The 13,481-nt window shown below is 40.5% G+C and overlaps 1 protein-coding gene across 1 annotated transcript in view; it reads left to right on the forward strand.

The window, feature by feature from the left end:
• Positions 1 to 15: 15 nt before the first annotated feature.
• col4a3 (collagen, type IV, alpha 3) overlaps positions 16 to 13,481 on the forward strand; it is a 42,157-nt gene continuing 28,691 nt past the window's right edge. Inside the window, exons 1-5 of the mRNA XM_053239731.1 lie at positions 16 to 396; positions 8,858 to 8,908; positions 12,653 to 12,742; positions 12,850 to 12,894; positions 13,039 to 13,083. Of these exons, the coding sequence (XP_053095706.1) occupies positions 337 to 396; positions 8,858 to 8,908; positions 12,653 to 12,742; positions 12,850 to 12,894; positions 13,039 to 13,083 (291 nt within the window). The 5' untranslated portion in view covers positions 16 to 336. The remainder of the gene's footprint in view (positions 397 to 8,857; positions 8,909 to 12,652; positions 12,743 to 12,849; positions 12,895 to 13,038; positions 13,084 to 13,481) is intronic.

The following is a 13,481-nucleotide window of genomic DNA, read 5'->3' on the forward strand; positions in this document are numbered from 1 at the left end:
ACCCATGCTGCCCCTTGAAGTATCTAGGCAAACACTGTTCTCCAGAAGAACCTGTGGAGAAGTATTAATGTTCATTCCCAGAATTCCTTAATCCTAGTACTGGCCATATTTCGTGTTTTTTTTGCAGGTTTTTGCGTTTGGGAATACACGCACGGCGCGCACCTCAGCTGCAACGCGTAACGCGAGCGCACGAGATATTGCGGGCATCTGTGCGCGTGTGCCAGGTCTGCATGCTTCATCTGAACTGATCTTGCTTGGTTGAGGGAAACACAGGGACAGCGCGTTCACCCCGGAGCGGCGTCACGCGCAGCAGGATAGACGTCCCGAGCCGCTCCGATGCGCGCGACACTCCTGGGAATATTGCTCCTCGGATTTGTGACGCTCGCGCACGCCGAGGTGAGTACACAAACCTCCTAGAAATATGGCACTTACACACATAAAGGAGTTGCTTTCTGACAAGGTGCTACGCGTAGACTTACATGGCACACACGGAGTCGACTCCTGTCTCCTGTTCAGTGTCGTTTAAGGAAAAAGTCATTTAATGACATTTCACATGGGATTATGGGAGTAGTATGTGATTGCACGTGAAAGACACGTGGGATTGCATTACAGCATGAAGTAAACAAACATGAAATCAACTGATTAATACAGCTGAAGTCAAATGTTTACATTTGGCAAGGCTCGAGGCGTTCACGTTGCATCCATCAGTTAAGCTATTTACTATTAACTCAAAATAATAGCTGAGAGACAGATTGATTTCAGCGGGTCAGATTTTCAGTGGAGAAAAAGTCTGCATGCACTTTGTTAGTATTTGGTGGCATTGCTTTTTCAGTTCCATCAGCTCAGCTCAGGGCTTTGTGATCCACTCCAATCCTTTCACTGAGTTACAACCTTGGATGTTTGCTTTGGCTCATTGTCCTGCTCTAAGATCCAGCTGCAGCCAATTCTTGCTTTCTTGATGATGTCTTGAGGAATTGATTCTGTCTTTCTAGACAATCCTCCTTCCTCATGATGCTGTCTATTTTTTTTTATTCACTTTTATAACAAAACACCTCCAAAGCGTGATGCTGCCACCCCCATGCTTCACGGTTGGGACACTTCTGATTAAAAGCCTTTTTCCTCCGTACATATGCTCGTGGTTACCTTCAGTTGTTTTGAAATTGCTCTTAAAGAGTAACCAGACATGTGGAGGTCCTCAATTTTTATCTGAGATTTCAAGATGATCTCAGACCAGTTGTTAAAAAAATTCTTCTAGTGGTTAAAACTAAGATGTACATTTCTGACAAATATAAATATAAAGATCTGACACAAAAATTCATCTTCAGCATTCCAGACATTATTTCCTCAAGCTTCTCATATTCTTCAAGCTCAAGTTTGTTCGCTTTTAACCCAGCTATTTTTAGAGGGATTTAAGCCTTCTAGGTTTAGTCAGTTTTGGTGAATAGACTTTCATATTACTTTCAATCTCAGGTACAATTTGCTATCATAGGAATGTTAAGAAAAATTATACCTACACTCTGAAGAAGAAAAAGAAAGAATGACAGAATTTAATGCATCATTTAATATTCAATCATTTTCATGCCTGACTGTTGCAGGTGATTTGTTGGAAGGCTTCCTGAGTGCAACAGACACACGAGTCATAAAACATTTACAGGCACCACTTCAAACAGCCAAGCGTGCTACAAATGACACGGACGTCTGTTTTGTGCATGTAGTGAAACCACTGTATGCATTTCATCCCAATTGATGCCTTCTGGCTGCTTCTGTAATGCACTTAACCCCAATATAATCTCCAAACAGAACTGTTAAACTGCTGGATATTTACTGCTGATGTCTGGCAATGGTAGCTGTGAAAGCTGTGACCCCATTAAACCTTAAATGCATACCTTAGCATGCCGTTATACCCCACCCCCACCCCCACCTGACCGGACGACTTTTCCAAATGATATGTTTACTCAGTTGGCAGATGGTTTTATCTAGAGAGACTATCAGTGTTGCCCAAAAGTGGCATTCTATGGAAGTCCTTGGATTTAAAATCACAACCATCCATTCACTCTAACCACAGCTCCCACCGGCTAACCCTATGTTCACACTAGCAACTGACAAGTTAGAATTTTTGAATTTGGTTTGAATTTTTTTTTTAACTTTACAGTGTGTTTGCTTTGCATAGAATTATGAAAATCTCAGTTCAAACTTTAACTTGGCTCGTATTTTCTCATCACCTTTCACCTCCTCTTTTCCTGCTAATCTTCTAATCCCATATCCCGGGCATGACCTGTGTGATTTTACCCTCCGTTTAGCTCATTGTCTCTGTGTGGCTGGTGGCTCTGAGGTGTTCTCTGAACACTGACACGCTTTTTATGCGGTGTTTTTCTTTCTGCGTGATTTATTCAGTCAAAAAAGGTCTGATCGAGCCCTGGCATGCTAAGGTGCAGGAAGTAAACTGGTAGCTGGTGTTGTTGTTGTACATGTATGTGTGTGTGTGGGAGTGTGTATGGCATGCTGGGAAGGGCTGACGAAGGATGGCATCATCGAAGTGTAACTCCAACCACCTCGTACACTCTCCTCTCAGTCTTTGGCTCACTCCATCTGTCTGAGGATTAGCGTTGATGAACACAAATATCTGGCAGTAGTAAAAAAAGACAAGGCAATGAGATGTGAAGAATCTTCAGGGTGACTGAATTGCTGTTCTAGTGGTTCCAAAGTGAAGTATAATAACATTGGAATAATTTCTTTACACCTTGGCCCCACCTCCTCTCTATAATGGTATCATACAAATATATTTAATATTTTAATATTTAAGTCATTAACACAGAGGTGAAAGGTGTCTGACAGCAGTCTTTTAAACTGTAGTAGAAAACTAAGTTGCTTCGGTTTGGTCAGAATATTAATAAGACACTTCGCAGTAAAAGTAAAAGTAAAAGCCCTATCATCAGATTACGAGTTTGAATCCTGACACCTGCATAGCCATCTGTAGCAAGGTGCCAAGGGAGCAAAATAGGATAACTGGTAATATGTCCAGAATAAATTAAATATTTACATATATGGAGCGGCAAGTGGCAGTCTCTGGGGGCCAAGCATATTTTGCAGATAGTTACCTTGGTAGCGGTTCTTGCCAAATTGCGTAAAGCACTAAAGAGAACCCAAGGTCCAAGAATGTTGAGAGCTGTTTGGATAATGGTAGCCATGTTTTTAAAGTAATATAGTCATCATTAAACATCCACATTAGCACAAAGAAGCAGTGTACCAAATTTCAGCTTGAACTCACCAACAGTTCCTGAGATTTGTGTTTAGCCACTCCCCATATGGATGACCATGCCCAAAATGTGCTTGGAATCTTCTCCTAAACATGGCTTTCAATGTTCATGCAAATCCATCCTTTTCAATGTTCATGCAACCAATCATGAGTCCCACTGTTTGAGTAAACCATACACTGTCCTGCTAGGATTCAGTGGCAGGTGGCGGCCATATTGTTTACAAAATTCAGCATGTTCTTGATAATCTTCAAGACTGTTCTGAGTGCTGTGACACCAATTCTGTTAAGATATGCCCAAAAATCCCATGTCTAATTCGCAAAAGTAGGTTTCACATACGCAAATTTAGTAATAGAATACCCGTCATATTAGTTATTTATGCCAGAAAGAAGAAAGACCACCTTGCTATCTTTTTTTATTTTGTACATTTGTTCACTTACATTGGTTCTAAGTTCAGGGGCAATGACATCCTTGCCAGACTCAGGAGTCAAAGCAGATTGGACACGAGAGACCCCATCTGCCCTGGGTGTGGCTTGTGAGGCCGCCTGGTCAACCACAGGCTTGAGCGTGGATAGCGAGGCTGTCCTATCCGCCTCGGGTGTGAGCGCGGCTCGCCCCTTCGGCCTCTGCAGTCAGTGTGGCTTGTTCAGGAAGTTCAAGTTCAGGAGCTTAGCAAGTGTAATTAGTGCTGTCTTTTTCAGAGAATAACAGAAGATGCACTGATGGACAAATGACACCCATTTAGTTGAGGACATATTTTATCCATCCATCTATTTCCATCTATATCTATCCAGACAGTTGAGCCATGCAAGATTTCACAATGTGCTCTCAGACTAATGATAAGGAAATTAAATGAGAAGCCAAGAGTCACTCAAAAAGAGTTGCAGGATGACCTGAAAGCAGCAGGAACAACAGTTACACAGAGAACAACAAGAAATTAACTGCATTACAGTCACTTCTGTTCCTATATCTCATACAAAACTGCTCTGCTAAACTCAGCTCAAATTTGCCCACAAGCACTTAAACAAATCAGAACACTTTTGGAACAAAATAGGAATAATTTAGCTTGTCATTTCTGGAGAAAGAAGGGTTGCGTTTATGACCGCAAGAACACCATGCCCATAGTGAAGCATGGTGGTGGGAGCATCATGATATGGTGCTGCTTCTCTGCAAATGGTACTGAGGCATTACGCATCATCAGAAAAATATGAATGGAGTGATGTACCGGGGCACGTTAGAGGAGAATTTAATCTCATCATCCAAGAAAGTGAAACTGGGGAGAAGACGGATGTTTTAACAAGACAACGACCACAAACTTACGGCCCAAATAACTCAAGACTGGTTTCTAACAAAGAAGGTGGAGGTGCTTGAATGGCCTAGCCTGACGTTATTTATTTATGGAGGATTCTGAAACTGCAAGTCCTTCAGAGGGACCCGCATAACCTTGGGGAATTGAAGGGCTTAAAAAAAAAAAGCTGAGTTGCATTGTGATGGATGTAGATACATGGAATGAAATGTTGACTTACATGAACTTGATAAACAGGAAGGGAGTGATTGATGGCTAAAAACTCTTCAGACACTTTTTATGTGAATTAGGACTTAGAAATAGTGTGTGTGTGTGTGTGTGTGTGTGTGTGTGCGCACACGTGTGTGTTTTCCACTAAGTACCTGTATATTATGAATATGTGTAATGCTGGAGCATGCTTGAGTTTGTGGAATGCAGTATGTGTGTGTTTTTATCTCTCCAAACATGACCGGACCTGAATTGACCTGCATACTTTCAGTGCATTTAGATTTTTTTTTAACTTATTTTTCTCCAAACTTTAATCAATTCCCACAAGTTGGGTATCTGTTTGTGATCAACCTTAAATACTGTGTGTGTTCAGCCTTAAATAGTGTGTTCAGTGTTTGGGGGCGGGGTTTCGGAAGGGGGAGGGGTGGAGCCTGGGGGGTGGATGGGTGCTTTGGGTATTATGCTCATTATGGTGTTTGCAGTTATATCCTGTGGTGTCTTTCATCACATCAGCTGGTTTTGGAGCAGTTACCGCATGTACTGTACTCTTAGGTGCTTTAGTGTTGAAATGCGTTCAGTGAAGTGATAATCATTGTTATGATTATGATTATGGTTATGTTTAAGGGGGTTATGCTTTAGGTAGATGTAAATAATCAACAGCAGTGATTTCCACAGCTGTGAAAAAAAATATATGCTAAGGTATTTTTTCATTAAAAAACAGAATAAACAGATAATTTGTTCTAAACAGATGCAAATACAAATACTAATGGAGGCATATTATTCATTTAAAAAAGGAAAACATGCTAGGAAGATTCATCTGATTGAGTGTGCTTTGGGACTGGGATCCTGCCAGACGCTAGATAAAAGTTGTGTGGATGAGCTTTTTACTTTCATGCGGGATATGAAGCTTGCGGGACAAAGAAAGACCAGGAAATGATTTTCCAATCCTAGACTATTCAGTTCCAGTGAGTCTGTGCTCATCGGATTCCTCTTACTGGCTGACAGGAGTGGAACCCCATGTGTTCTTCTGCTGTTGTAGCTGGTCCGCCTCAAGGTTTGGTGTGTTGTGCATCATGAGATGCTTTTCTGCTCACCACGGCTACAAAGAGTGCTTATTTGAGTTACTGTAGCCTTCCTGTCAGTTCGAGCCAGACTGGCCTTTTTTTTTTTTTACACCATTCTGTGCAAACTCTAGAGACTGTTGCGTGTGAAAATCCCAGGAGATTTTCCCAGGAGAGGAGTATTTTCTGAAACCAGCCCACTTGGCACCAAGGTCCAGTGACTACATCTTGTATAACAATATTCAGTGCTTTTTTCCTGCTGGTGCATTGAAAGCAGAGAACCAGCCAGATTGCAGCTTCAACTTTCTGAAGCTTGTCGCCAGAAAAGTTTCTAAAAGACGCTCCTGTGATGCGGCGCTACTAAGGTTGCTCCGCCCCTTCCTTCTCCTCTCTCTCACCTCATCTCTCGGCTTCCTTCGGCCCTTGAACTTATACTTGGACAGTTGTCAATGAACCTGCACCCAGTGTACCACCTATGCATGGGAGACAGTGCAACAGTGCTACAGCTCCAGTATGATGAGCTTTAGGTCATGTTACGTGTGTTTCATTCATTTAATACACGCTCGTTCTTAATGGATGATACTACAGTCTCCACTCTCTAATACCACAATCACCAGTATCCTGAACTCTGTTTCATCCTCCTGATTCTTTCAACAGTATTTCTATCTCTCTCTCTCTCTCTCTCTCTTTCTCTGTCTCTTTATCTCAGCAGTCATCTGTTGTGGGCAGATCCAGGTGACTGCATATCAGTAACGAGGCATGTACAAGCATATACTTGCACACACAGAGGCACAAAAAAATCATAAAATTAAATGTACCTTCGCATGAATAAAAAAAAAAATGCAAAAACAGACACAAAGCAGACAGATATTCACATCATGCATGCAAATAAAATGAAGTGGAACACTAATTAGACTATTCCTTCCCAAGGACATGAAAAGCATTGACCTTATTACTATAATATATCCAACTTATTACTATATTTATTAATTAATTTATTTATGAGCAGTGTAACGATATAGTATATGCAAAATGTAATTAAATTAGATTCAGTTCCACCAGCCAGCACAGACGTTTCGCTGTTATCGCTAGTGTATGGTACGTTCATTTTGCAGATTCGTTCCACCTCTCGTTATCCATCAGCATCATAACTTGTCAGGAAGCCAAAGTGCTCTCATACACAAGACCTCAAAGATTTGGAGAATATGAGCATAGCCCTTGCTGTTTGTAATGAGCGAATATGCTAGCATTACTTACATAACAGTGTGTTTAGAGAAACCTGATTCAAGATAACAGGAAGTTACTCTTTCAGAAAAAGGGCTTGATTAATGCTACGCCTGGCTAAAACCCGGAACTCCAAGTAGGATTAGCCAAAGAAATCGCCACCCTCAAATCAGAAAGTCAGTAACTCGGAGTTGAGCACATGACGTCAAATCAACATGGCTGCTCACAGCATGAGCAGTAAGCAAAGCAGCACTTCTTTATTTTAAATGAGTTATTCTGTAGATACTAGATCAATCAGCAGACAGGCATATTAGCTTGTTGAAGCTGTAACACTGACTGTACAGTTGTTTTGAGGAGGTAACTATACGTCGCTCTTTGTAACATCTAGCCCGGGCTCTCCTTCCAGACCGCCAGAGGGCACCCTTTCCCTTCCCTGAATTCTAACCCATTTCCTCAGTTACTTCCTCCTGAACCACTGTAAAAGGGACGTGATCCTGATCTTGTGTGAGGTCTAATCTGTGTATTTTTGGATGGGTTATCTGCATTTTGACCTGTTTTGCCTTGAATCACTGTTGCCTTTGCCTAATCCCTTTGTCCTTTGTTTTGGCCCTGGCCTGTATTACCACCCTGTTTTTGGATTCTGTATTTTGAATGTTTTTTTTTTTTTTTCGGCCCTGGTGAATTCTCTGTTAAAGACCCTGCGTTTTGCCATAATAAACCTCATGCACATGGATCCTTATTCTGTGTTTCCGAGTCTGTCGTTACACTCATCACAGTTAGCTGGCTAGACTATAGCTAACAAAAGACCAAAAACAAAAGATGAAACCTTTCAGCTTAAGTTTGAAAATGAGATAATTCCGACTTCTGACTTCCCACTTCCATGTTATGTTATTATTCCAAGTTATTACTGAATGTGCTGTTTCACACCAAGTGCTATTGTGTCGAAAGAAATCGTTAAATGCCATATTGTCAAACCAGATAGTATATAGTATAAATGCAGCATACACTCCATGTCCTTTGGCCTTGTGGTAATAAATTTGTATGCCGAGCATCTATGAAAAATTCACTGTATCACTGGGTCTCTGCAATTTCATGTGTTACTTCATAGTTTTGAAGCCTTTTTAATGAAAGTGAAGAAGAAGGAAAACCCTTCTGTGAGTAGCGGTGTCCAAAATCTAGGTGTATGTGATTTGTAAAGACTACTGAAATTTCTTTCTCTCTCTTTCTGACTTACTCACTCACTCTTTCACACACACACACACACTTTGTGTTTTCCTTCAGTGTGTGCATGGCATGCGTTAGGAAACCCAAACAACTGATGGGAACAAAGAGTCAATCAATATGCATATCAAGCTCACAGAAACACACAAAAATGCAAACATTATGGCAGACAAAGTCATCTTCTGTTGCATTGTGGGGTGCGACATTGTTGCTATCGCACGTTTCGGCTCTGTCGTGACTGGTTAGGGTCTAAGTGAGATAACACACATCCAGGACCTGTCTCAATCAGCTATGTGCCCTTCAGACACATGCACTCCAGTGTATTTCTGCTGAGGTTGACGAACTTACAAATGAACTTGACAAAACAAATGTGAACTGTGATGTTATCTCTAGATTCTTCATCTCAAATGAACAAAATGCACGTGTCTGTGTGTGTGTGTGTGTGTGTGTGTGTGTGTGTGCATGCTTTTCAGTGAAGGATTCAGACGATTTTGTTTGGGGATTCTTTTTGAAAACCTTTCTCCTTTCATTGACTAGTAATTTGCTTCAGAACAATAAAAGTTTTTTCTTTTTTTTTTCTTTAGGAATGTGGACGTCATGGGAAGATCAGTTGCGACTGCACTAGAGGCGAAAAGGTATGCGTCATATCAGACTTTTGATTCTGCAAATGCAGTGACTATATTGTACATCTGATTTTTTTTTTAATTACAAGAAGATCAGTATTAAACTTTTTTGAATACTCTCAGGTCACCTACTTTTTTAATCTCTGCTTATACTTGAGCTAGACATCATATTACAATGTGCTATCCATACTGCAAACAGATTTTCATTTTATTATAAAACATGTCCTCTCTTTTTAGTAGAATAATTCACAAAAAATAAATAAATAAATATATACCCCTTACATTCCCAGAAGCTATCAGCGAGTCCACACTTACATTATCTCCCTCTTGTAATTACATATCTTTTCTATTAATTCTATTAACTGAAAAGTTACGTGTATTCAGAGTCGGGTTACGCAGCTCAATAAGTCAGTTTTCTGTCTCTAAGGTTGCCAGAATTTTCCTCAGCGTCTGAAACGAGACGTTTTTTTTTTTTTTTGATAACGTCTAGACCACTGCTTTTAAACACAAGTGCTTGACTTTAATCTTGAAAAAATCAGGGATAGAAAATGCGGACTGAAGAAGCAGATTGTGTGTGTGTTTTTTTTTTTTGACTTTGTTGTTAAATGTAATATAACAGAAACAAAACTTTGAAAAATAAAAAAATAAAAGAATAATATTATGATGTACAGTATGAAAGAGAAAATGAAAAATATTAAATTAAATAAACATCTAATATAAATCTAGTTTATTGCCAGTATATTGCTTCATGAACAGTCTTAATTTAAATGAATAATATGGCTTCTGTCCTCGTTATTCGGCAGCTTATTCCAGCACATGCTATTATTTTTTTTCTTTTGCATTTTCTATTTTTTTTTTGTTGTTTGTTTGTTTTTTTGCAGCATTCTCTGACAAAAGTAAAAGGCAATTACATCACATAGCATTGTCCACATAGCATTTGGAGAAACATACTTTAAAAAGTAAGAAAATTTTATCTGCTATTAGGCTGAGGATTTATTTTAAGTCAAAAAAAAATAAAACAGAGGGAACAATATGGCATCCTGCCTGATTAACAGATTATAATATGGTATTATGAGAAACATTATGATTCGTATGTGGGTATTTTTCTAATTTGACTCAGTTTGGGTGTCTGTGTTGAATAGTGTAATATTATATAGAAACAAACTGGTCCTGCAAGACACTTAGAGCTTTGCCTCCCATTTGAATTCCATGCAAGTGTTGCCCTCTAGTGTCTGTCTGAATAACATGAACGATAACACCACTTCCCAAAACATACCTGGAGGTTGACTGGCTGTCCTAAAACCGTCCTGTGATGAACTGGTGTATTCCCGCTTCTCTGCCAGGGATTCAGGGATAGGCTCCAGATCCACCGTGACCCTGACCAGAATAAAGCAGTTACTAAAGATGAATGATTGAATGAAGAACAGATTTTCCCACAGACTGTGTTCATGACCTAGTGAACATACCTAGTGTTTTGGATTAATACGATCGAGACTATTAGGGTTAATAGATAGATTTTGGCTTTGTTTCTGCACTGAAAATTCTACTCCAACAGCACCAATGAGAACACACACACACACACACACACACACACACATACACACACAGGTGAATCTGACAGTAAACTAAAAATGAGCAAAGTATGTCAGAGCAGAAGAAATCATAAGTTCTTGACATTCAGCAGTAAAAGAACACCACCGTCCACATCTGGCCTGCACCACTGGAGTACATAGCCATAAGCTGACACTTGTGGTGCTCACTGGGCTGTGTGGGTGGCCTTCTGTCATGTTCTGTTCTGTCATGTTCCAACCAGGTGCCCAAAGCTATCTGATGGACTGGATTACAGCACTGACATCTGATAATACAGCATGCTTTTTTTTTTTCAACAACAGTCACACACCTGTAGCTCTGTTTGTGACCATGTGCGCATGTATGCCCAAGTCTGGTTATTCGTCAGTAGTATGTATGGTTCTCATTCCAGCAAATGGACGATTCACATCAACAAACGAACATTTTGCCTTGTGAGCTTGTTTATGGATAAAGCAATGCACATGAGTTCTTTTAAACCATAATCCAAAAACATGTATGGACACACACTTGCATTCTTTGAAATAATCAAAAGGTGTTCTATAAAATTATGAACCATACAGTACACTCCTATCCTTTTCCGTAATACGTTGGAATTAGGAGATAAATGATCTGTAAATCTGTATGTTGTGGTTCACTCCTCCTGGGTGTTACCTGCAGACCTTCTCTAGTTGTTTGCATGCAAGCCTAGATCTTCAAATAAAGTTACAGAGGAACGTATGATTGCAATAAACAAAGCTGTCATACAGCCATCTCGCCGTTTCTTCATGTCGGACCGCATGTATACCACTTCGCAGCTTGTGATCATGGTCGGAAGTACAGGTACCCTGTCCTCCTGCTGTACTCCTGTCATCTCTTGATCAGGTTCTGCATTCAATCAATAGCCAGTGGATGTGCGTCTGACGCCATTTGATCCTCAGGTATCTGTCATGGAGGAAAGACATGAGGGGCGTCCCTTGTCTAAGCAGACACTGTCCCACTGGGTGGTGGATGTCATCACCATGGTCTATGGATGTGACCAGCCCCTACCATCATATGCTCTTCATGGGCATTACTTAGAGGCATGCCACTCGATAAAGTCTGCACTGCTGCTACCTGGGCATCGCCGTGTACCTTCTTTAGGCTCTAAAACATTACCATTGACCCTCCCAGTGGCCTTATTGTGGTGGTAAATCTCCGAAGACCTTTCTATTTAGACCTAAGGTGTGGTAGTTCCTCATGGCTTTGTAGCATACATTATCCAGATGAGTCTCTCCAGCCCTGATAATTAGGAGGAGTGAAATAGATCTGTATGTAACTGTGGTTCTATCAACCCCAGATTCACCAGGGTTCTCTGTTTATTGGGAATCAGCATTAGAACTCAGTAAGAAGGTTGTATGAAGGCGGTATGAAGGCGGTATTTATTGAAAATATAGCCCTTTCTGGCTTTGTTCATTGGTCTTGGAATGTGTGTACATGCACACAAAAGGGCCTCCAGGTGATTCTCACCAACCCAGTAGTTTTCTGGGGTTCATAACACCACAAATACATACGTAACTAGCTAACACCATCCAAAGGATGGCTACGACAATAGAAGATTTATATCCAGCACTTATTCACTATTACAAGCTAACCGCTTTCTCTAATTTATACATTTTGGTAGCATAAAAAACCCCAACAATACACAGGAAACCCCAGAGATGGCCACCACAGTAGAATGGCTTTTATCACACATCTACTGGTCGTTACTCCAAAGCATAATTTTGTTGCGATTCTGAAAACATTCTTACAGTTATGTTTGACTTTCATGAGTAAAATAAACTGCTGTTAAATATGATATCTGATCATTTGAATTTGACAGATAGATAGGGTCTTTAAAGGTGGCTATGCCTCAGTAGCCACTGTGAGGGTAGCTTGTAATGTTTTGCCTTAAATAATACAAACACCAAACGTTTAAGTGAAAAAATCACACTTCCAAATTAGTTTTTTGCTCAAATGTTTAATATCTTGCTACGTAGTTTAATCAAATTTGCTAGTCATAAAGGCGATGAGAAAGAGAAAGACAAAGACAATGGTCAAGAGCATTTGTAAATGTATCTGTATTTGTGCTGCAGTCAATGAAAACAAGTTTGTTATTTGGACCTCGCCTCATGTATGAACTCTCTTCTTCTCGCTCTCGCTGACTCTCAGGGCGAGCCAGGTTTTCCAGGTCTATTTGGATCAAAAGGAGAAGATGGAATTTCGGGAGATAAAGGCCAACCTGGACCCATGGGCCCCATGGTCTGCCACACAAAGCTCTCAGTTCAACTTTAACATTGGATTTAAAACTGCAAAACAATTTGTAAGATGTAATTTCTATGCAAAAATAAGTGTGTTTTATGCCACAGGGTGACCCAGGACCTCAAGGGATACAAGGACCGAAAGGCTCACAGGTATTTCCCCTGTGTGTGTGTGTGTGTGTGTGTGTTTTGGGTTTGTATGTGGTGTGTAAAATGGGAGTATTATGTTAATATTATGTTATATAAGCCTCATGTATTGTGTTTCTGAATTAATACTCTCATGATTCTCCTTATTAGGGACTTCCTGGGAATCCAGGATTATGGGGTGCTCCAGGACGGCCTGTAAGTTTTACAATCATGCAATTTGAGCAAGACAATTATTTATACAGTGTATACAGAATGTGGTGTGTTTGGCATAATGGATATCTTAAGTCTAACTGGAGAAATACACTACATGGCCAAGTTTGCGGACACCTGAATATCATAGCCATATGTGGGTCTTCCTCAAACTGTTGCCACAAAGTTGGAAGCACAAAATTGTGCTGGAACTAAGAGGCTCAAACCTGTTCCAGCATGACAATGCCCCTGTGCACAAAGCGAGCTCCATGAAGACATGGTGTGTGAAGGTTGGAGTGGAAGAACTCGAGTGTCCTGCACAGAGCCCTGACCTCAACCCCACTGAACACCTTTGGGATGAACTGGAACACCGACTGCAGCCCAGACCTCCTCGACATCCCAAC

The sequence above is a fragment of the Pangasianodon hypophthalmus genome, chromosome 14 (assembly GCF_027358585.1).
Source record: "Pangasianodon hypophthalmus isolate fPanHyp1 chromosome 14, fPanHyp1.pri, whole genome shotgun sequence".
Taxonomy (NCBI): domain Eukaryota; kingdom Metazoa; phylum Chordata; class Actinopteri; order Siluriformes; family Pangasiidae; genus Pangasianodon; species Pangasianodon hypophthalmus.